Source organism: Artemia sp. Qi Xiang Cuo, chromosome 8, assembly GCF_049724085.1.
Source record: "Artemia sp. Qi Xiang Cuo chromosome 8, ASM4972408v1, whole genome shotgun sequence".
Taxonomy (NCBI): domain Eukaryota; kingdom Metazoa; phylum Arthropoda; class Branchiopoda; order Anostraca; family Artemiidae; genus Artemia; species Artemia sp. Qi Xiang Cuo.
Genome location: NC_142801.1, coordinates 79,199,865 through 79,226,102, shown reverse-complemented (window position 1 = coordinate 79,226,102; position 26,238 = coordinate 79,199,865). Strand labels below are relative to the sequence as shown.

Genomic DNA, 26,238 nt, shown 5'->3' with positions numbered 1-26,238 from the left:
ATTTCCAATCGAATGAGCCTTTTCGAAGTTTCTACGACAACTCCTTTGATACGAACTGCCCTGGTCTAAAACCAAAAAATAAATAATAGTATTACATTGTGCCAACATAGTTGTTTACTTAGGCAGCGCTATTGCGCTACCTATGATTAGCAATAACTTACTGTAATATTGTGGTGAAATAAACGCCGTTTATACAGCATTATTAATATGCGCAAGTAATTTAAAAGTTGAAAAAAAAGAAGTTCAGGCTACTATTGGTATTTTCAAAAATAAAACGAGTAGCAAAGAATTATCCAAAAATAACGAATTATAACTAGTGAGTTAGTCAATAGTAAAAGAGAACTTCATTTAGGGCTCGCATTTACAACCTGAAAGTTATAGGTTGTGGTTTGCCCTTTATCTAGGCCTAAAACGCTGTCTCAATATAGGCATATTTCTTTCCAGACTGGCATATTTTGATGGTGACAGGCGGGAAAATTTTGAGTTGTGCAGCCAGGCGGGATAACCTTGGCATATTTTGAAAAATTAGTCAAGGTTTGCTTAATATTCACCATTGGGATGAATTGCTACTTCAAAAAAAAAAACGAGAGATAAATAACAATATAAAAAATCAAGTAAAAAATGTTACGCCCCCCCCCCCTTTCTTACATAATTGTATTTAAAAAAAACTAGTACTAAATCTGAAAGTCCTTTATTACTTAATTTTCTTTTAATTTCTGCTTTGTAATTAACTTATAAGATAGGTATTATTTTAAAACAGAAGCTTCATGTAAGGTGTACACAAACTTCCTGGGATCCAAAAAGATTGATGAAAGGAATTTGTTTTTTAGAATAATAACAAAATCAACAATACATATCATAGTTCACCAATCAGCTGTCAGAACACGGGATTGTTAGGGCTCATGAACCGAAATTCTAATTTTAAACTATTTTCACATCTTATTTTGGCTTTAACCTATGAAAAACAGTTTCAGATACCAAGACTGTAGAAAGTGCTGATCTGACTGATCAGCAGCCAGAAAACCTGCTTTTTAAAGCTCTATAAAACATAAAATCGTGAAGAAAGGATGAAAACTAGGACAATTAAAACTCTCAAATCGTTAGAAACGGTTGGAACTTGATTATATCATATGTATAAATAATAAATGATTAGCAGCCAGAACACGTGATATTTAAAGCTCCTAAATCGTTGGAGGCAGTTGGAACTTGATTATAAACCATTACTTGCACAATAACTTCACTCCTATATCCCCTGAGTGTCTTGTACCGTTCCTGCCAGTCTCCGGTTTACAATGATAGCATTAATATGGTTACCTGTCTTAGTCGACTATGGAAATCACTATTCTGTAACAAATTTTTATTTTAAACTAGGCTACAAACAAACGGGGTTTCTCAAGAATGGGCGGTGAGATGACAGTTCAGATTCGACTTAAGCTGAAAATGCTCTCTTATACACTTTTTGGTGCTCTTTCAAATGGCTTGGTTGAAAAAAAAAACATTTTTTTGCACATATCACATTTAAACGGTTTCTAACCACTGTGCACCCTTCGGTGTCTAATCAAAGAACCTGAATGAAAAAAAGCTCTTCTCAGATTCCTCACATTTGTAAGGTTTTTTACCTGTATGCAGTTTTTGATGCGTATCCAAATGAACCTGAATGAGAAAAAGCTCTTCTCACATTTATAAGACTTTTCACCTATGTGCACTCTTTGGTCAAGATTCTAACTGCTTGAGTGAGAAAAATACTTTTTACACACATCACACTTTAATGGTCTCCCAAATGAGTACAATCTCTGGTACTGATTCAAACGGCTTGATCGAGAAAAATTATTATTTCAAATATCACATTTAAAGTGCCTCTTCCATTTAAAAGGGTCTGTGTGAACTCTTTGATGTCTTTTCAAATTGCTCAGCCGAGAAAAGCTCTTTTGGCATACATTACATTCAAAGGGTCTCTCACCTGTGTGCAGTCTTTGATGGCTTTTCAAATTGCCCAGCCGAGCAAAGCCCTTTTGGCATACACCACATATAAACGGTTTTTTCCCGTATGTATTCTTTGATGTGTTTCCAATAGTGAATGGGAAGGAAATCTTTTATTGCATATGTTGCACTCATTGTCTTTTCTGCACTTTTTCTTATGCAAGCCTGTATTGGAATTTGAAGCTTTCATAAGTGCATTGGTATTAATTGATGATGAATCTGCACCTCCTACAATAAAATAAATAAAGGAGATCGAAAAAACCTAAAACACTAAAATAAAACATTCCCATTCATATACCCTAGAACAATGATGCGCACCTGAAAAGAGGAAGAAGAAAATAAATAGCAAAAGGAGAGACTTGAAAACATTCAGGTCTATTGCTATAAGCACTATAAAAATAAAACTCCCCAATTTTTATTTAAAGATTTTACCATTCAAATATTAAAAATATCCCTCTGTTAAGAAAAAGATAAGAAGAACACTTCTACTTGCAATCAACTAAGCTTTACGTTAAAAGTGGGCTTAATGGTTTAAGGGTATGTCTTTCTTTGCTGGTATTTTAAACAAAACAATGAGGGACAAATTAAAAAAAAAAAAGTGACCTGAAAAATATAGCCCATTCCTAACATAATTCTATTTAAAAAGAGCTAGTACTAAATCTGAAATTCCTTTATTACTTAATTTTCTTTTAATTTTTGCATTGTAATTAGCTTTTAGAACAGGTATTTCTTTAAAGCAGAAGTTTCATGTGGTGTACAGAAACTCCCTGGGATCCAAATAAAACTGATAAAAGTAATTTATTTTTGAGAATAATAACAAAATCAACAATGCATGTCATAGTTCGCCGATTAACAATCAGAACAAGCGATTGTTAGGGCTCATTTATCGATATTCTAATATTACGCTATTTTCACATCTTGTTTTGGTTTTCACAAGTGGAAAAAACCGCTTCCGATATCAAGACTGTAGAAAGCAGTTGGAACAAAGAAAATGCGATCAGCAGTCAGAACACGTAAATTTTAAAGCTTGCAAATTATTGGAAGCAGTTGGAACCAGATTAAATCATATATAGAAATATCATCCGATCGGCAGTAAGGACACGTGATTTTCAAATCTTGCAAATTATTGGAAGCATTTGGAACCTGATTATATCATATATAGAAATAACAACCGATCAGCAGTAAAGACACGTGATTTTTAAAGCTTACAAATTATTGGAAGCATTTGGAACCTGATTATATCATGTATAGAAATCACAACCGATCAGCAGTAAGAACACGTGATTTTCAAAGCTTTCAAATTATTGGAAGCAGTTGGAACCTGATTATATCATACATAGAAATAACAAACGATCAGCAGTAAGGACGCGTGATTTTTAAAGCTTGCAAATTATTGGAAGCAGTTGGAACCTGATTATATCATATATATAAATAACAATCGATCAGCAGTAAGGATACGTGATTTTTAAAGCTTGCAAATTATTGGAAGCAGTTGGGACCTGATTATATCATATATAGAAATAACACCCAATAAAGGACACGTGATTTTTAAAGCTTGCAAATTATTGGAAGCAGTTGGGACCTGATTATATCATATATAGAACAACCGATCAGCAATAGGGAGACACGTGATTTTCAAAGCTAATAAAAACTAGGATACAGTTGGAAGTTAACCATACTATATATTGAAACAATAACCAATCAAGCAATCAGCAGCCAAAGAACGTGATTTTTAAAAGCTATTAAGCCGCTGGAAGCAGTTGGAACTTGATTATATTATATATACAAACAAAAAGCGATCATCCAACCAGCAGTCAGAATACGTAATTTTAAAGTTCAGAAATCATTAGAAGCAATTGGAACTTTAGACCATCATGCATATAAAATTGCATAATGTATATTATATCATCATGTATATTATACATCCTATTATATAGCCTACATGATACCATCATGTATATAATAACATCCCTCCTATATGTCCCATTATCTTGTGTCGACCCTGCCAGTCTTTGGTTTGCAATGATAGTACTAATAGGATTAGCCGTCTTACCATCATGTGAGTTTCATCTTAGCTTATGGGCAATCTTAAGACCAAATACTCTGGACGAAATGGCAGAAGATTTCTCAGTAGTAATCTCTAAGTTTCGAAGGTTGAGTTTTAACGGTTTGAAGATTTGGTTGTTGATGAGAAAAGGAGGAACTCAGAAATCTGTTCAATTAATTTATTACAACCAGTTCAAAGAGTAGATATTTAAGTTAGAAGGTTTTGGAGAAATTAGACATTAAATCTATTGCAAAAAGTTTTATTCACCTGCCAAAACAAATTTGAAATGAATAAATTACGTTTTATTTACATGGAATAGCTTTAGTTCTTCATTGAGTATTCTTCAGCGTGCAAAAATCACTATTCTGAAGCAAGTTTCTATTGTAAATTACAAACTAGCAGGCTTTTTCTTAGAATGGATTGTAAGATGGTATTTCACATTCGACTTAAATGAAATCCAATTCTCGCAATTTCATGTATCCTTTGGTATAGTTGCTTTTGTCTTGCAATATTGTTTCTAAGATATCCATTACTTTACCAGAGATCTCATAATTTAAAGGATGTAAAAGGCGTTCTTCAAATGCTTTATCAAGTCTAAAAAGTACATTTGGCTATATGAAGGTGGTTCAAAATCACCTTCAGAATTTGTGATGGATGTGCCTCTTAACTGGTTTGGTGATAAATTTGTGACACTACTTTGAAGCAGAAAACATTATGAGTATTGATGGTTCGATCATCGCTTACATTAAATGAAGCTAAAGCAACATATAATTACAATTTTCGGATTTGTTTGTGGAACTCTAGAGAACAAGTGACGTCCTATAAAAGGCCAAACCATTTCATCGGGATATTGTGAAGGTGGTAATACAGGTCGATTAGGTAAGAAGCAGCCTCTAAATAAACATTCTTTGCTGGCTGCTCTTTCTTTGGGAAAAGGAGGACTTAACATTGAATGCATAAAAACCTGTAGGGTCACAATAAATTTTGATTAACAAAATTTGTTGTTCTACTGGATCTTTATTTCTTTGTTCTTCATTTTTATCTGTTCTGATCCTCGTTGTGGCATGTCTTGTAAACGCATATTTTTCTTGTGCTTCACTTTCGTTTTTGACCCCTTGTAATTCTTGCTGCCGCTTATCTTTTAACCCCATATTTCTGTGTTCTTCATTTTCGTTTATTATTACTTTAGAACTTTTTTTCAATACCCCTCACCATAGCTACTCAAATTGGTCTTGTCACATTTGACGGTCTAGGTTGTTCACTTTTACACGCGAATTTCAATTTCTCAGACCTTCCTCTTTATCTTGTCTTATCTGATGGTTCAGTTTGTTTATTTTAATCAATTGTCAATTTACAGCAACCGAGCAATTGACCACCCCCATGCCTTCTCAAGACCAGAACATAACTTGCACTTTATTGAGAACAAAATAGATTTTAAATGTTTTCACTTTTTTAATTTTACCAAACAAAAAATTATTAAAACTTTAAGGAATAAATATCAGTATATGTATATCAAACTGACAAACCATGGCCATTTACTTTTTTCTATTAAGTGCAAATTATTTTCTGGTCTTGAGGAGGCATGGGGGTTGCCATCGCTGCTCATGTTAATTTTTATTCGTTTTGAGTTTGACTAGGTTATTTATTGTAATTTCTCTTCGTTTTGAGTTTCAATTATGTTTAATGGAACTCATTACTTTTATTTTTGAAAAACTCATTTTGCGGATAACGTTTTTTAAATAAATTCCGTTCTTTTTTTATTGACTTTTTCCCTGAAAGATAATAATATATTATATCTCTTCGTTTTTTTCTGTAAGAATCCATAGTTTGGCTTGCTAATTGTATGTTGGAAAAACTTTTCAAACAATTTTTAATCCTGACACAAATAGTAGGCTACTGTTCAATTTAATTTTGTACCTCCTCAAGTCGACCTGAAAAATAAAACTCAGTGTCATTCCTATAACATTATATCTATGTTCTTTGACCAGTTGGACAAAATGACACTTTTTAGATTTATTTAAATTGTAATAGCAGAAGTATTAATATTAGTAGCCCAGAAAGTTTCAACTATATATGCCCAGTCGCTTTCGATATAATACTGAGGTCTCTTATTGGTAACCATATACACAATGCCTTTTCATTTGGTTTTTAAGCATAATGGGCAAATTGCATACTTATGGGGGTGACATAACCAATATCCCAAAGATTTTCGTTTACGGTAGACCCTCTAGGGCTAAACAAAAACAGGTCATCTGCGGTTTGGATTGAAGGATGTCGCAAAAAAAAAGATCTAAGGGAAATAGAAACTACCTTGGAGGGTGTAAAGAGGGATACTTCGAATAGATTGGGATGAAGGAGGAGATTGCGTAGCTGTGTTGGCCTCAGACGGCTTGGTGCTGGGGTAAGTTTTTTAGTATTAGTAGCAGCATTTCGATCCCTGGGTCCTGTATTACCAAGTTGAGGATTGGTGCTCTGTCATTTTATGGCCTAAGATAGGTGCATAGAACAAGAAACAGAGACAAGACACATTTAATAGCAAACGAAAATGTGACTTACTTAAAACTAAAGAATAATACAGTAATTATTGTACTGTAGAGTTTAGATATTCCGAAAAATTACGTTTTAACAAGGAACGTGTTAAGTAGAAAGGAACAATAGAAATCAGGACAAAATTTCTGACTTCAACTGAAATTACTGATTTGCCACCATATTACTTGAAACTAAAAAATTAAGGATGATTATGTCAATTTAGGTGTTTCAGAGGGCATAGGCATTACAGCACATGGTTTTGAATGAATCCAAACAGCTATAGTAAAGGGAATGAAAAAAGCCTGAGGTAATGATGCACGTAAATAAAGCGTAAGCGAGATCTGCGGCTAGAAGACATTTGAATGCCAGTATCATAACAAATACATCGAATCGTAAATAAAGAGAAGTAACAGTGACAATCACAAGACTTCCAGAGGAAAACAAATCACGAAAAACGGATGATTCTTTGATGCATTAACAGGAAGGAGGAATTGACTTCACGACTTTTTTAACTCAACTGATATTGCTTATTTGACACCTCATGACTTAAAACAAAAGAATAACGAATATATATACTTCATTTAAACAAGCAAATGTGCATTTATTAAAACATCTTTTTGTTAAAATTATATGCTTTTTTAATACGCTATATACTTTTTTTTAAGAGACAATGAGAATTATTATGTACAAGCCTGCCACGTAGCATGGCTACACGGCATGCTTGTATTTTTCCAATCGACTAACAACTTCAAACGACATAACCGCTTTATATAGGCCTCAATATTGCACCCCCTCGTTTAAGGAGGACAAGGGTCTAGGGTGGGATTTAGTTTTTCTTATCGGCTAAAACATACACGGGTCAGACACTTAGAGTTCTTATTACGAGACTTTGTCTTGCAAATCAGAGTTTGTTTATTTAACACTAAATCTATAATAAAAACAGCTTCAACATAGCAACTTACAAACAACATAACTTTTTGAACTAAAATCAAGTTGCCCTGAAGCAATGGATAATTGGAGAAAAAGCCAAGACAGATAGTCTGAGGGAGAGGCAAAGCTGGCATAAGCCATTTTTAGGATTGTATAAAACAACAAAGGCCACGTAGAAAAAAAAACAGAAAGAAATGCAATCCCTTACCTCAAGGGTCCCCAAAACCAGAAATTAGACAAGAAAGTAGCGCCTTGTTTCAGATCATTAGAGCCCAGTAGAACTTATATAAATCATGCTCTAGCAAACATACAAACCTAATTGGGAGATACTAACTCTAGCAGAATCTATACAAAAACTTTTAACTAGAAATTCTTTTTAAGGCACCCAAAGTATCGTAGATTCGCGAAGACTCTAGGAACGTGGTTCTGGTCATATCGAAACCTGTGAGAGGGTTAAAGTCAGACTGCAGTGATTGAATATAAGAAATCTGTTAATTGTTGAAAGTGCAAAGATGATAAGCGGATTGATGTCAGACTGCAGTGATTGAACATAAGAAATCTGTTAATTGTTGAAAGTGCAAGATGATAAGCCTATTGATGTCAGACTGCGGTGATCGAATATAAGAAATCTGTTAATTGTTGAAAGTGCAAAGATGATAAGCGAATTGATGTCAGATTGCAGTGATTGAATATAAGAAATCTGTTAATTGTTGAAAGTGCAAAGATGATAAGCGGATTGATGTCAGACTGCAATGATTTAATATAAGAGATCTGTCAATTGTTGAAAGTGCAAAGATGATAAGCAGATCGATTTCAGACTGTAGTGATTGAATATAAGAAATCCGTTAATTGTTGAAAGTGCAAAGATGATAAGCGGATTGATGTCAGACTGCAGTGATTGAATATAAGAAATCTGTTAATTGTTGAAAGTGCAAGATGATAAGCGGATTGATGTCAGACTGCGGTGATTGAATATAGAAATTTGTTAATTGTTAAAAGTGCAGAGATGATAAGCGAATTGATGTCAGACTGCAGTGATTGAATATAAGAAATCTGTTAATTGTTGAAAGTGCAAGATGATAAGCGGATTGATGTCAGACTGCAGTGATTGAATATAAGAAATCTGTTAATTGTTGAAAGTGAAAAGATGATAAGCGGATTGATGTCAGACTGCAGTGACTGAATATAAGAATCTGTTAATTGTTGAAAGTGCAAGATGATAAGCGGATTGATGTCAGACTGCAGTGATTGAATATAAGAAATCCGTTAATTGTTTAAAGTGCAAAGATGATAAGCGGATTGATGTCAGACTGCAGTGATTGAATATAAGAAATCTGTTAATTGTTGAAAGTGCAAAGATGATAAGCGGATTGATGTCAGACTGCAGTTTTTGAGTATAAGAAATCTGTTAATTGTTGAAAGTGCAAGATGATAAGCGGATTGATGCCAGACTGCAGTGATTGAATATAAGAAATCTGTTAATTATTGAAAGTGCAAAGATGAAAAGCGGATTGATGTCAGACTGCAGTGATTGAATACAAGAAATCTGCTAATTCTTGAAAGTGCAAAGATGACAAGCGGATTGATGTCAGACTGCAGTCATTGAATATAAGAAATCTGTTAATTGTTGAAAGTGCAAGATAATAAGCGGATTGATGTCAGGCTGCAGTGTTTGAATATAAGAAATCTGTTAATTGTTGAAAGTGCAAAGATGATAAGCGGATTAATGTCAGACTGCAGTGATTGAATGTAAGAAATCTCTTAATTGTTGAAAGTGAAAGATGATAAGCGGATTGATGTCAGACTGCAGTGATCATCTTTGCACTTTCAACAATTAACAGATTTCTTAAATTCAATCACTGCAGTCTGACATCAATCCGCTTATCATCTTTGCACTTTCAACAGTTAAAACATTTTTTATATTCAATCACTAGAGTCTGACATCAATCCGCATATCATCTTTGCACTTGCAACAATTAACAGATTTCTAACATTCAATCACTGCAGTCTGACATCAATCCGCTTATCATCTTTGCACTTTCAACAATTAACAGATTTCTTATATTCAATCACTGCAGTCTGACATCAATCCGCTTATCATCTTTGCACTTTCAACAATTAACAGATCTCTTATATTCAATCACTGCAGTCTGACATCAATCCGCTTATCATCTTTGCACTTTCAACAATTAACAGATTTCTTATATTCAATCACTGCAGTCTGACATCAATTCGCTTATCATCTCTGCACTTTTAACAATTAACAAATTTCTATATTCAATCACCGCAGTCTGACATCAATCCGCTTATCATCTTGCACTTTCAACAATTAACAGATTTCTTATATTCAATCACTGCAGTCTGACATCAATCCGCTTATCATCTTGCACTTTCAACAATTAACAGATTTCTTATATTCAATCACTACAGTCTGACATCAATCCGCTTATCATCTTTGCACTTTCAACAATTAACAGATTTCTTATGTTCAATCACTGCAATCTGACATCAATTCGCTTATCATCTTTGCACTTTCAACAATTAACAGATTTCTTATATTCGATCACCGCAGTCTGACATCAATCCGCTTAAGATCTTGCACTTTCAACAATTAAAAGATTTCTTATATTCAATCACTGCAGTCTGACATCAATCCGCTTATCATCTTTGCACTTTCAACAATTAAACAGATTTCTTATATTCAATCACTGCAGTCTGACTTTAACCCTCTCAATGGTTTCGATATGACCAGAACCACGTTCCTAGTCTTCGCGAATCTACGATACTTTGGGTGCCTTAAAAAGAATTTCTAGTTAAAAGTTTTTGTATAGATTCTGCTGGAGTTAGTATCTCCCAATTAGGTTTGTATGTTTGCTAGAGCATGATTTATATAAGTTCTACTGGGCTCTAATGATCTGAAACAAGGCGCTACTTTCTTGTCTAATTTCTGGTTTTGGGGACCCTTGAGGTAAGGGATTGCATTTCTTTCTGTTTTTTTTTTCTTCGTGGCCTTTGTTGTTTTATACAATCCTGAAAATGGCTTATGCCAGCTTTGCCTCTCCCTCAGACTATCTGTCTTGGCTTTTTCTCCAATTATCCATTGCTTCAGGGCAACTTGATTTTAGTTCAAAAAGTTATGTTGTTTGTAAGTTGCTATGTTGAAGCTGTTTTTATTATAGATTTTTTGTTAAATAAACAATCTCTGATTTGCAAGACAAAGTCTCGTAATAAGAACTCTAAGTGTCTGACCCGTGTATGTTTTAGCCGATAAGAAAAACTAAATCCCACCCTAGACCCTTGTCCTCCTTAAACGAGGGGGTGCAATATTGAGGCCTATATAAAGCGGTTATGTCGTTTGAAGTTATTAGTCGATTGGAAAAATACAAGCATGCCGTGTAGCCATGCTACGTGGCAGGCTTGTACATAATAATTCTTATTGTCTCTTAAAAAAAGCATATAGCGTATTAAAAAAGCATATAATTTTAACAAAAAGATGTTTTAATAAATGCACATTTGCTTGTTTAAATGAAGTATATATATTCGTTATTCTTTTGTTTTAAGTCATGAGGTGTCAAATAAGCAATATCAGTTGAGTTAAAAAAGTCGTGAAGTCAATTCCTCGTTCCTGTTAATGCATCAAAGAATCATCTGTTTTTCGTGATTTTTTTTCCTCTGGAAGTCTTGTGATTCTCACTGTTGCTTCTCTTTATTTACGATTCGATGTATTTGTTATGATACTGGTATTCAAATGTCTTCTAGCCGCAGATCTCGCTTACGCTTTATTTACGTGCATCATTACCACGGGCTTTTTTCAATCCCTTTACTATAGCTTTTTGGATTCATTCAAAACCATGTGCTGTAATGCCTATGCCCTCTGAAACACCTAAATTGACATAATCATCCTTAATTTTTTAGTTTCAAAGTAATATGGTGGCAAATCAGTAATTTCAATTGAAGTGAGAAATTTTGTCCTGATTTCTATTGTTCCTTTCTACTTAACACGTTCCTTGTTAAAACATAATTTTTCGGAATATGTAAGCTCTACAGTACAATAATTACTGTATTATTCTTTAGTTTTAAGTAAGTCACATTTTCGTTTGCTATTAAATGTATTTTGTCTCTGTTTCTTGTTCTATGCACCTATCTTAGGCCATAAAATGACAGAGCACCAATCCTCAACTTGGTAATACAGGACCCAGGGATCGAAATGCTGCTACTAATACTAAAAAACTTACCCCAGCACCAAGCCGTCTGAGGCCAACACAGCTACGCATGCTCCTCCTTCATCCCAATCTATTCGAAGTATCCCTCTTTACACCCTCCAAGGTAGTTTCTATTTCCCTTAGATCTTTTTTTTTGCGACATCCTTCAATCCAAACCGCAGATGACCTGTTTTTGTTTAGCCCTAGAGGGTCTACCGTAAACGAAAATCTTTGGGATATTGGTTATGTCACCCCCACAAGTATGCAATTTGCCCATTATGCTTAAAAACCAAATGAAAAGGCATTGTGTATATGGTTACCAATAAGAGACCTCAGTATTATATCGAATGCGACTGGGCATATATAGTTGAAACTTTCTGGGCTACTAATATTAATACTTCTGCTATTACAATTTAAATAAATCTAAAAAGTGTCATTTTGTCCAACTGGTCAAAGAACATAGATATAATGTTATAGGAATGACACTGAGTTTTATTTTTCAGGTCGACTTGAGGAGGTACAAAATTAAATTGAACAGTAGCCTACTATTTGTGTCAGGATTAAAAATTGTTTGAAAAGTTTTCCAACATACAATTAGCAAGCTAAACTATGGATTCTTACAGAAAAAAACGAAGAGATATAATATATCATTATCTTTCAGGGAAAAAGACTATGTCAATAAAAAAAGAACGGAATTTATTTAAAAAACTTTTCCGCAAAATAATTTTTTCAAAAATAAAAGTAATAAGATCCATTATACATAATTGAAACTCAAAACGAAGAGAAATTACAATAAATAACCTAGTCAAACTCAAAACGAATAAAAATTAACATGAGTAGCGATGGCAACCCCCATGCCTCCTCAAGATCAGAAAATAATTTGCACTTAATAGAAAAAAGTAAATGGACATGGTTTGTCAGTTTAATATAAATATACTGATATTTGTTCCTTACAGTTTCAATAATTTTTTATTTGGTAAAGTAAAAAAGTGAAAACATCTAAAATGTATTTTGTTTTCAGTAAAGTGCAAATTATGTTCTGGTTTTGAGAAGGCATGGAGGTGGTCAATTGCTCAGTTGCTGTAAATTGACAATTGATTAAAATAAACAAACTGAACCATCAGATAAGACAAGATAAAGAGGAAGGTCTGAGAAATTGAAATTCGCGTGTAAAAGTGAACAACCTAGACCGTCAAATGTGACAAGACCAATTTGAGTAGCTATGGTGAGGGGTATTGAAAAAAAGTTCTAAAGTAATAATAAACTAAAATGAAGAACACAGAAATATGGGGTTAAAAGATAAGCGGCAGCAAGAATTACAAGGGGTCAAAAACGAAAGTGAAGCACAAGAAAAATATGCGTTTACAAGACATGCCACAACGAGGATCAGAACAAATAAAAATGAAGAACAAAGAAATAAAGATCCAGTAGAACAACAAATTTTGTTAATCAAAATTTATTGTGACCCTACAGGTTTTTATGCATTCAATGTTAAGTCCTCCTTTTCCCAAGGAAAGAGCAGCCAGCAAAGGAGACTTATTTGGACGTTGCTGGTTGCCTGGTCGAACTGCATTGCCACCTCCACATTATCCCGATGTAATGGTTTGGCCTTTTATAGAACGGCACTTGCTCTCTAGAGTTCCACAAACAAATCCGAAAATTGTAATTATATGTTGCTTTAGCTTCATTTAATGTAAGCGATGATCGAACCATCAATACTCATAATGTTTTCTGCTTCAAAGTAGTGTCACAAATTTATCACCAAATCAGTTAAGAGGCACATCCATCACAAATTCTGAAGGTGATTTTGAACCACCTTCATATAGCCAAATGTACTTTTTAGACTTAATAAAGCATTTGAAGAACGCCTTATACATCCTTTAAATTATGAGATTTCTGGTAAAGTAATGGATATCTTAGAAAAAATATTGCAAGACAAAAGCAACTATACCAAAGGATACATGAAATTGCGAGAATTGGATTTCATTTAAGTCGAATGTGAAATACCATCTTACAATCCATTCTAAGAAAAAGCCTGCTAGTTTGTAATTTACAATAAAAACTTGCTTCAGAATAGTGATTTTTGCACGCTGAAGAATACTCAATGAAGAACTAAAGCTATTCCATGTAAATAAAACGTAATTTATTCATTTCAAATTTGTTTTGGCAGGTGAATAAAACTTTTTGCAATAGATTTAATGTCTAATTTCTCCAAAACCTTCTAACTTAAATATCTACTCTTTGAACTGGTTGTAATAAATTAATTGAACAGATTTCTGAGTTCCTCCTTTTCTCATCAACAACCAAATCTTCAAACCGTTAAAACTCAACCTTCGAAACTTAGAGATTACTACTGAGAAATCTTCTGCCATTTCGTCCAGAGTATTTGGTCTTAAGATTGCCCATAAGCTAAGATGAAACTCACATGATGGTAAGACGGCTAATCCTATTAGTACTATCATTGCAAGCCAAAGACTTGCAGCGTCGACACAAGATAATGGGACATATAGGAGGGATGTTATTATATACATGATGGTATCATGTAGGCTATGTAATAGGATGTATAATATACATGATAATATAATATACATTATGCAATTTTATATGCATGATGGTCTAAAGTTCCAATTGCTTCTAATGATTTCTGAACTTTAAAATTACGTATTCTGACTGCTGGTTGGATGATCGCTTTTTGTTTGTATATATAATATAATCAAGTTCCAACTGCTTCCAACGGCTTAATAGCTTTTAAAAATCACCTTCTTTAGCTGCTGATTGCTTGATTGGTTATTGTTTCAATATATAGTATGGTTAAGTTCCAAGTGTATCCTCGTTTTTATTAGCTTTGAAAATTACGTGTCTCCCTACTGCTGATCGGTTGTTCTATATATGATATAATCAGGTTCCAACTGCTTTCAATAATTTGCAAGCTTTAAAAATCACGTGTCCTTACTGCTGATCGATCGTTATTTCTATATATGATATAATCAGGTCCCAACTGCTTCCAATAATTTGCAAGCTTTAAAAATCACTTGCCCTTACTGCTGATCGGTTGTTATTTCTATACATGATATAATCAGATTCCAACTGCTTCCAATAATTGGAAGCTTTAAAAATTACGTGTCTTACTGCTGATTGGTTGTGATTTCTATACATGATATAATCAGGTTCCAACTGCTTCCAATAATTTGCAAGCTTTAAAAATCACATGTCTTCACTGCTGATCGGTTGTTATTTATATAAGTGATATAATCAGGTTCCAAGTGCTTCCAATAATTTGCAAGATTTGAAAATCACGTGTCCTTACTGCTGATTGGTTTTTATTTCTATATATGATATAATCAGGTCCCAACTGCTTCCAATAATTTGCAAGCTTTAAAAATCACGTGTCCTTACTGCTGATTGGTTGTTATTTCTATATATGATATAATCAGGTCCCAACTGCTTCCAATAATTTGCAAGCTTTAAAAATCACGTGCCCTTACTGCTGATCGGTTGTTATTTCTATACATGATATAATCAGATTCCAACTGCTTCCAATAATTGGAAGCTTTAAAAATTACGTGTCTTACTGCTGATTGGGTGTGATTTCTATACATGATATAATCAGGTTCCAACTGCTTCCAATAATTTGCAAGCTTTAAAAATCACATGTCTTCACTGCTGATCGGTTGTTATTTCTATAAGTGATATAATCAGGTTCCAAGTGCTTCCAATAATTTGCAAGATTTGAAAATCACGTGTCCTTACTGCTGATTGGTTTTTATTTCTATATATGATATAATCAGGTCCCAACTGCTTCCAATAATTTGCAAGCTTTAAAAATCACGTGTCCTTTATTGGGTGTTATTTCTATACATGATATAGTCGGATTCCAACTGCTTCCAATAATTTGCAAGCTTTAAAAATTACGTGTCCTTACTGCTGATAGGTTTTTATTTCTATATATGATATAATCAGGTCCCAACTGCTTCCAATAATTTGCAAGCTTTAAAAATCACGTGTCCTTACTGCTGATTGGTTGTTATTTCTATATATGATATAATCAGGTCCCAACTGCTTCCAATAATTTGCAAGCTTTAAAAATCACGTGTTCTTACTGCTGATCGGTTGTGATTTCTATACATGATATAATCAGGTTCCAACTGCTTCCAATAATTTGTAAGCTTTAAAAATCACGGGTCTTTACTGCTGATCGGTTGTTATTTCTATATATGATATAATCAGGTTCCAAATGCTTCCAATAATTTGCAACATTTGAAAATCACGTGTCCTTACTGCCACTCGGATGTTATTTCTATATATGATTTAATCTGGTTTCAACTGCTTCCAATAATTTGCAAGCTTTAAAATTTACGTGTTCTGACTGCTGATCGCATTTTCTTTGTTCCAACTGCTTTCTACAGTCTTGATATCGGAAGCGGTTTTTTCCACTTGTGAAAACCAAAACAAGATGTGAAAATAGCGTAAAATTAGAATATCGATAAATGAGCCCTAACAATCACTTGTTCTAATTGTTAATCGGCGAATTATGACATGCATTGTTGATTTTGTTATTATTCTCAAAAATAAATTACTTTTATCAGTTTTATTTGGATTCCAGGGAGTTTCTGTACACCATATGAAACTTCTGCTTTAAAGAAATACCTGTTCTAAAAGCTAATTACAATGCAAAAATTAAAAGAAAATTAAGTAATAAAGGAATTTCAGATTTAGTACTAGCTCTTTTTAAATAGAATTATGTTAGGAATGGGCTATATTTTTCAGGTCACTTTTTTTTAATTTGTCTCTCATTGTTTTGTTTAAAATACCGGCAAAGAAAGACATACCCTTAAACCATTAAGCACACTTTTAACGTAAAGCTTAGTTGATTGCAAGTAGAAGTGTTCTTCTTATCTTCTTATCTTAGATTGAATATAAGAAATCTGTTAATTGTTGAAAGTGCAAAGATGATAAGCGGATTGATGTCAGACTGCAGTGATTGAATATAAGAAATCTGTTAATTTTTGAAAGTGCAAAGATGATAAGCGGATTGATGTCAGACTGTAGTGATTGAATATAAGAAATCTGTTAATTGTTGAAAGTGCAAAGATAATAAGCGGATTTATGTCAGACTGCAGTGATTGAATATAAGAAATCTGTTAATTGTTGAAAGTGCAAAGATGATAAGCGGATTGATGTCAGACTGCAGTGATTGAATATAAGAAATCTGTTAATTGTTGAAAGTGCAAGATGATAAGCGGATTGATGCCAGACTGCAGTGATTGAATATAAGAAATCTGTTAATTATTGAAAGTGCAAAGATGAAAAGCGGATTGATGTCAGACTGCAGTGATTGAATACAAGAAATCTGCTAATTCTTGAAAGTGCAAAGATGACAAGCGGATTGATGTCAGACTGCAGTCATTGAATATAAGAAATCTGTTAATTGTTGAAAGTGCAAGATAATAAGCGGATTGATGTCAGGCTGCAGTGATCGAATATACGAAATCTGTTAATTGTTGAAAGTGCAAAGATGATAAGCGGATTGATGTCAGACTGCAGTGATTGAATATAAGAAATCCGTTAATTTTTGAAAGTGCAAAGATGATAAGCGGATTGATGTCAGACTGCAGTGATTGAATATAAGAAATCTGTTAATTGTTGAAAGTGCAAAGATGATAAGCGGATTGATGTCAGACTGCAGTGATTAAGTATAAGAAATCTGTTAATTGTTGAAAGTGCAAGATGATAAGCGGAATGATGTCAGACTGCAGTGATTGAATATAAGAAATCTGTTAATTTTTGAAAGTGCAAAGATGATAAGCGGATTGATGTCAGACTGCAGTGATGGAATATAAGAAATCTGTTAATTGTTGAAAGTGCGAAGATGATAAGCGAATTGATGTCAGACTGCAGTGATTGAATATAAGAAATCTGTTAATTGTTGAAAGTGCAAAGATGATAAGCGGATTGATGTCACACTGCAGTGATGGAATATAAGAAATCTGTTAATTGTTGAAAGTGCAAGATGATAAGCGGATTGATGTCAGACTGCAGTGATCAAACAGTTCGTGGTAACGAACTGTAAGTAAGGAGCGACCCGGCTCAATGGTAACCGAAACTCTAGAAAACGGGTTTTTGATATCAATAGATATATCAAAAGAATCAGATTTCAATGCTGATTTCAAATATATAACTTTCATCAGTTTAGTGCAACCCATCAAAAGTTAAGCGCCTGAGAAAATTTGGCTGATTTTCAAAAAAAGGGGGAAAGACCCCCTAAAAGTTATAGGACCTTAATGAAAATCAAACCATCATATTAATCTTATCATAGAAACCTACTGTTGAGTTTTCAAGCTCAGATCTAAAAAAATTTTGAATTTTCCATTTTTTGCCAGAAGAAGGATCACGGATGCGTGTTTATTTGTTTGTTTTTTTGTTTTTTTTTTTTCTCAGGGGTGATCGTATCGACCCAGTGGTCCTAGAATATCGTGGGAGGGCTCATTGGAACGGAAATTAAAAGTTCTAGTGCCATTTTTAAGTGACCAAAAAAAATGGAGGGCAACTCGGCCCCCTCCCACGCTTATTTTTTTCCCAAAGTCACCCGATCAAAATTTTGAGATAGCCATTTTGTTCATCATGGTCGAAAATACGATAAATATGTCTTTTAGGGTGACTTAATCTCCCGAAGTTCCCAGAGGGAGGGCTAAAAGTTATTAAATTTACCCATTGTTAACTTTTTGTTTGGTTTTTTGGTATTTATACTGATTTTTGCAGGTGTTTTTTTTGGGGTTAGGGGTGGGGATGGCTGGGTCAGTGGTTATGTTGGAGGATCTGTTCATGAAGGAAGTTTTCATGGGGGAAGGGAAATTGCCATGAAGGGGGCGCCGGACTTGCCAGCATTATTTATTGGTTATTGGAAAGTATACAACCATTTTCAGGAAGGATTTTTTCTGGAGGGGGGGGCTAGAGGAGGGGGTTACTCTGGAGAATATTTCTGTGGAGGATGTTTCTTTGGGGTAAGGGACATTTCTATGAAGGGGGCGCCGGATTTCCAAGCATTATTTAAAAAACGATCAGAAATTAAATTAAAAAAAACAAGTTTTTTCAACTGAAATGTAAGAAGGAATATTAGAACTTAAAACGAACAGAAATTATAACGTATGTGAGGGGGTTCTCCCCCAAGTCAAAACCATGCTCGGTACGCGACAGTTTTTTTTTAGTGATTTCAAAAGAGCTATCTATTATAAATAAACGGCCTTTTTGTTTCTGGGTTTTTTTAATAAAATTTTTTTTATTTTTTATCTTTATTAGCTTGTTATTGACTACGGACACAAACCCCTCATATAATTAATAACATAGACGTAATAAAAAAAAAACAATGAAAAAACAAGCGATACGGCTCAATAGTAATCAAAACTTTTAAAATCGGACTTTTGATGTCAACAAATGTATCAAAAGAATGGGTTTATCATGCTGATTCTAAATATATAAATTTTATTAAGTTTAGTATTACTCATCAAAGGTTACGAGCCTGAGGAAATTTACTCGATTTTTTAAAGAGGGGGGAAACATCCCCTACAAGTGAAAGAATTTTAATGAAAATCACACAGTCAGATTTTCAGCGTATCAGCGTATCTGATTCAGCGTATCAGAAAACCCTATTACATAGGTTTCAAGCTCATATCTGCAAAAATCTGCAACTTTGTATTTTTTGCCAGAAGAAAAATATACGAATATAGAAGTTTGTTACGTAATTTAATTTGTAAAGACATCCATTTAGCAAAATAAAAGTAAAATTTTTATAAAAATAAAAGCTGAATTAACTAAAAAACGATCATAAATTAAATAAAAAAAAACAACTTTTTTAAACTGAAAGTAAGGAGCGACATTAAAACTTAAAACGAACAGAAATTATTCCGTATATGAACGGGGCTGTCCCCGCCTCAACGCCTCGCTCTTTACGCTAAAGTTTGACTCTGTCTCACGACTTTATTATTTAAAACAATAAAACACTTTAGCGTAAAAAGCGAGGCGTTGAGGTGGGGACAGCCCCTTTCATATACGGAATAATTACATTTCAACTGAAATGTAAGAAGGAATATTAGAAATTAAAACCAACAGAAATTATAACGTATGTGAGGGGGTTCTCTCCCAAGTCAATGCCTCGCTCTTTACGCTACAGTTTTTTTTTTTAGTGCTTTCAAAAGAGCTATCTATTCGAATTAAACGGCCTTTGTGATTCAGGGGTTTGGGGCTGTCCCCTCCGCAACGCCGCGCTCTTTACGCTTAAGTTTGAATCTGTCTCACAACTTTATTTTTAAAAACAATAAAAAACTTAAGCGTAAAGAGCAAAGCGTTGAGGAGGGGACAGCCCCTTTCATATACGGAATAATTACATTTCAACTGAAATGTAAGAAGGAATATTAGAACTTAAAACGAACAGAAATTATAACGTATGTGAGGGGGTTCTCCCCCAAGTCAATAACTCGCGCTTTACGCTAAAGTTTTTTTTTAGTGCTTTCAAAAGACCTATCTATTCTAATTAAACGGCCTTTGTGATTCAGGGGTTCGTTAATCAAATTTTTTTTTAAATTTTAACGTAAAGACCGTGTTATTGACTACGGGCAGAACCCCCTCATATACGTAATAACATATACTATATAAAAAAAAAAAATTAAAAAAACAAGCGATACGGTTCAATAGTAATCGAAACTTTTAAAAACAGAATTTTTATGTCAATAAATGTATCAAAAGAATGTGTTTATAATGTTGATTCTAAATATGTAAATTTTATTACGTTTAGTATTACTCATCAAAGGCTACGAGCCTGAGAAAATTTACTCGATTTTTTAAAGAGGGGGAAACATCCCCTACAAGTGAAAGAATTTTAATGAAAATCACACCGTCAGATTCAGCGTATCAGAAAACCCTATTACATAGGTTTCAAGCTCATATCTGCAAAAATCTGCAACTTTGTATTTTTTGCCAGAAGAAAAATATACGAATATAGAAGTTAGTTACGTAAGTTAATTTGTAAAGACATCCATTTAGCAAAAGAAAAGTAAAATTGTTATGCAAATAAAAGCTGCATTAACTAAAAAACGATCAAAATTAAATAAAAAAACAAGTTTTTTAAACTGAAAGTAAGGAGCGACATTAAAACTTAAAACGAACATAAATTATTCCATATATGAAAGGGGCTTTCCCCACCTCAACCCATCGCTCGTTACTGTTTATTTTTACTATTTATAAAAAATTAATTTTTTAAAACAAAAAAATACTTTCTATTAACGCGCGAGGTGTTGAGGAGGGGACAGCCCCTTTCATATACGAAATAATTTCTGTTCGTTTTAAGTTTTAATGTCGCTCCTTACTTTCAGTTTAAAAAACTTGTTTTTTTTATTTAATTGAATATAAGAAATCTGTTAATTGTTGAAAGTGCAAAGATGATAAGCGGATTGATGTCAGACTGCAGTGATTGAATATAAGAAATCTGTTAATTGTTGAAAGTGCAAAGATGATAAGCGGATTGATGTCAGACTGCAGTGATTGAATATAAGAAATCTGTTAATTGTTGAAAGTGCAAAGATGATAAGCGGATTGATGTCAGACTGCAGTGATTGAATATAAGAAATTTCTTAATTGTTGAAAGTGCAAAGATAATAAGCGGATTGATGTCAGACTGCAGTGATTGAATATAAGAAATCTTTTAATTGTTGAAAGTGCAAGATGATAAGCGGATTGATGTCAGACTGCAGTGATTGAATATAAGAAATCCGTTAATTGTTGAAAGTGCAAAGATGATAAGCGGATTGATGTCAGACTGCAGTGATTGAATATAAGAAATCTGTTAATTGTTGAAAGTGCAAAGATGATAAGCGGATTGGTGTCAGACTGCAGTGATTAAGTATAAGAAATCTGTTAATTGTTGAAAGTGCAAGATGATAAGCGGAATGATGTCAGACTGCAGTGATTGAATATAAGAAATCTGTTAATTGTTGAAAGTGCAAAGATGATAAGCGGATTGATGTCAGACTGCAGTGATTGAATATAAGAAATCTCTTAATTGTTGAAAGTGCAAAGATGATAAGCGGATTGATGTCAGACTGCAGTGATTGAATATAAGAAATCTGTTAATTGTTGAAAGTGCAAGATGAGAAGCGGATTGATGTCAGACGGCAGTGATTGAATATAAGACATCTGTTAATTGTTGAAAGTGCAAAGATGATAAGCGGATTGATGTCGGACTGCAGTGATTGAATATAAGAAATCTGTTAATTGTTGAAAGAGCAAAGATGATAAGCGGATTGATGTCAGACTGCAGTGATTGAATATAAGAAATCTGTTAATTGTTGAAAGTGCAAAGATGATATGCGGATTGATGTCAGACTGCAGTGATTGAATAAAAAAAATCTATTAACTGTTGAAAGTGCAAAGATGATAAGCGGATTGATGTCAGACTGCAGTGATTGAATATAAGAAATCTGTGAATTGTTGAAAATGCAAAGATGATAAGCGGATTGATGTCAGACTGCAGTGATTGAATATAAAAAATATATTAACTGTTGAAAGTGCAAAGATGATAAGCAGATTGATGTCAGACTGCAGTGATTGAATATAAGAAATCTGTTAATTGTTGAAAGTGTAAAGATGATAAGCGGATTGATGACAGACTGCAGTGATTGAATATAAGAAATCTGTTAATTGTTGAAAGTGCAAGATGATAAGCGGATTGATGTCAGACTGCAGTGATTGAATATAAGAAATCTGTTAATTGTTGAAAGTGCAAAGATGATAAGCGGATTGATGTCGGACGGCAGTGATTGAATATAAGAAATCTGTTAATTGTTGAAAGTGCAAAGATGATAAGCGGATTGATATCAAACTGCAGTGATTGAATATAAGAAATCTGTTAATTGTTGAAAGTGCAAAGATGATAAGCGGATTGATGTCAGACTGCAGTCATTAAATATAAGAAATCTCTTAATTGTTGAAAGTGCAAATATGATAAGCGGATTGATGTCAGACTGCAGTGATTGAATATAAGAAATCTGTTAATTGTTGAAAGTGCAAAGATGATAAGCGGATTGATGTCAGACGGCAGTGATTGAATATAAGAAATCTGTTAATTGTTGAAAGAGCAAAGATGATATGCGGATTGATATCAGACTGCAGTGATTGAATATAAAAAATATATTAACTGTTGAAAGAGCAAAGATGATAAGCAGATTGATGTCAGACTAAAGTGATTGAATATAAGAAATCTGTTAATTGTTGAAAGTGCAAAGATGATAAGCGGATTGATGTCAGACTGCAGTGATTAAATATAAGAAATCTGTTAATTGTTGAAAGTGCAAAGATGATATACGGATTGATGTCCGACTGCAGTGATTGAACATAAGAAATATGTTAATTGTTGAAAGTGCAAGATGATAAGCGGATTGATGTCAGACTGCAGTGATTGAATATAAGAAATCTGTTAATTGTTGAAAGTGCAGAGATGATAAGCGGATTGATTCGAAAAAAAATATATTATTACACAGGGGTAGCCAAAATGTAGCCATGCAATTGTAGCAAAGTCAAAAAAGCATAAGACATCCTACATACTAATCCTTTCTTTATTGCTAAATTCTGAAAGCTACTTTCATGACGAGGGAATAGTTGACATCCACACAGTATGAATATTTTCTATGAAATATACTATTTAAGAAAATGTATATTAGAAGTATATTACAAAATATAGTAAGAACTTTTGGTAGATAGTAGAGACCAGTTTGTGCTTTTTTCAAAATCATAATCTTTCATTGTAAAATCAGATGATAATAAACGAATTCAAGCATTGGTTTACAAAAAAAAGAATCAATAGCTGCGTTTTTGGTCACTGTTCAGTAAAACAGTTTAACTGATAGCGTTGGACGTTCAAGTGGTTAATTTTCGTTTTTACTCCACGGTGGACGTTTATGAGGCCGTTTGGCGTTCTTCAGTAAAAACAGGAATTAAGAACGGATGGCTAGAGTAGCATGGTTTTTCAAATTGCAGTCAACAACTAAAATTACCCGAAGATGACAGCTAAAGAAGTTAGTAAAATTGTGGGGTAAATAGAAGGGGGGGGGGAAATTGTTGTTTTTTCAAGGGAAATACGAAAAGGGGTATTATTCATAAGAAATATCCTCCAAAAGTATTTTCAAAGTTCAAGATGGAGGGGTATCCCGATAAATCTAAACCTAAAATTTTATTAAGCAAGCTCAACTACTTTCCAAGATAGTAAACAGACAATCATCTAAAATTCAAACCAGCATAGTCTAAAATCTTACCATAATAATTCAGCTGAAGGTCAGGAGTAATATTTCAACAAGTGATAGTGACGTTAGCTCAGAAAGTAAACCCCTAAAACTGATGAAGATATTTATAATAAATCAAATTTAAACCGATGCATTTAAATTTAATTGTCTGCAAAGTTAATACGTTTGCATACTTACTCTATTATTAGGTTAATCATGCAATGTCCTACTTCCCTTTTTGAGCAGAAACTTAAGTCATTTTATACAACAGTTTATGTTTAAAATCAGCCTACAGGCTAGTCAACTAGCTACCCTTAACTCTCCCTACAAGTCAAGGGCCAATCCTTTTTTTCTAGTACCCTATACTTTCCAGGCTGAAAAGTATCTTCAAACCGTCAACTTTTACTTGAAACTAGCTATTTTCATAGTGTAAGACTTCTAGCTCATGCTTATCGATTTTATTGTCTAAACTCTATCCAAGTTGAACTTCCAACGTCCTCGTAATCAAAGTTCGACGTTCTACTGCTTTTCGCCGTAGGCCTTTGACATCACCGGTCGCCATTCTGAGTTTTACTCGAGCAAAAACGCAAAAAAGCACAACGGTGAACGTGCCGGCCATCAAAAACAAATTTTAGGCAAAAACGGCAATAAAACGGCGATCAGAAACACAGCTAATCTTCACCAAAACTCTTTCAAAAGGACGATTTGAAACGTTCCTTCTTGACATAAAAGCCAGTTTAGCATTTAGAACAATGAAATGAGACAAGAGAAAAATTCCGTCTTCAGATTAGTCTAAAATTTAAAGTTTTGTCCACTTGTCAGTGCTAGTTTTTTTTCTTCAAATAATTTAAACTCTAATGCATTTGATTCTATGAATTTATTTATTATGTATCTATATATTTATGCATTTGGTGTGAGGTTGAAGTTTAAGAGGTCCCGAAAAGCCAGAAAAATTACCCAAAGGACCATCTTCACGTTTAGGAAACAAACGAAAATTTAGATCGCCCAAAACCTCCTCATTGTGGCTTGGTGAAGCATCTTCAACTTTTAAAACAATATTTAACTCAAATTGACATAAACAAATTCAGCAGTAAAGCTTACTAAACAAATTTAATGAAATTTGTTTTTATTATACGTTAGTCACGAGAATTGATAATAATAAGCAGCACAGTAGCACTCTGAGTTTTCAGGTTCTGTGCATTTTTAGTATTTGCTTTTTTTCCCTCACCACTTTGTACAGAAGAAATTTCGAGTATCGTTTTTTAAGAGTGCGAGATACCCCACCAGAACCTTCTGGCCATGGGCTATAATTTATACAAGATTTTGTTATTTCGAAAAGGAGATGTGTTTTATCGTCGTTCTTGAAAACGGCTATGGGTATGCATGGACACCCATAGACTGAATTTTAGGGGGGGCTTTGATAATTACTTTATACCCTTGAGTATCCGTATATTCTTCATTAATTTTTTTAGAGAGCACCTTGTTGTACAAACACACGATTTTCCCTTTTAAAATGCGAAATGTAATTTTGATATTGGCCTTGCTTTCAAAACCAACAAAAACAGAAACAAAAAACACAATGGTGGCAGAAAATTTTGCCAACAATGGTGGGTTCTGCTAAAAATCACATTTTTCCTCTTAGCGACCTTATCTGTTGTGAACTACATGAGTGAAATGAAATGAACCACTAAAAAGTGAAAAGAGTGAAACTGGGGTTCGCAACATAATCATGAATTTTTAATCATTAAAAATAAAAATAAAAAAACGGATTTAAGATTTGGATTAACCAAATCTTAAAAAAACTGAATTAACTCATGAAAAGAAACTTACACATGATCTTTACATCACAAGATTATAACTTTTCAGAAAAAAAAATTGTAGATTTCGGTTCTGTTTGGAAAACTTGTCTATAGCCAGCTCTTCCAAATTGAGCTCTTGTACTCTACACCTATGAATACTTGATAAGCTCAAACTTGATAAGCGTTATTCACTCATAGTGCTCCTCAGCCATGTTTTAACTCGCCTCAGGGCGCTAAAGGATCTCTCTACAGTACATGTTGTTGGTGGGATGATTAGATAGTTAACAAGGGCTCTCATAATTGAAAAGAAAAATGTAGTGTCAGAGAAGAGATCTATGAGCTTCACTTCCTCACCATTGAACCTCGATTCAAATGACAAAATTAACGAGTCCAAATAAGGAATAAAAACAACTAACCTATAGTAATCTATTGGATTAGTCGTAGAGATGTTTGAGCGATGAGTTTGTCTTGCGGTTGTCCTAGGT

At 33.6% G+C, this 26,238-nt stretch overlaps 1 protein-coding gene across 8 annotated transcripts in view; it reads right to left on the bottom strand.

Annotated features, from left to right (window-relative positions):
- LOC148949830 (uncharacterized) overlaps positions 1-26,238 on the bottom strand; it is a 120,304-nt gene that overhangs the window by 59,601 nt on the left and 34,465 nt on the right. Inside the window, exon 6 of one of the 8 annotated variants that reach the window (XM_089093797.1) lies at positions 1,961-2,208. The exons of 6 other annotated variants lie outside the window; for them this stretch is intronic. In XM_089093797.1, the coding sequence (XP_088949923.1) occupies positions 1,985-2,208 (224 nt within the window). In that variant the 3' untranslated portion in view covers positions 1,961-1,984. Of the gene's footprint in view, positions 1-1,370; positions 2,209-26,238 lie in introns of those variants that run through there. One more of the 8 variants, XM_089093796.1, reaches the window with a different exon arrangement.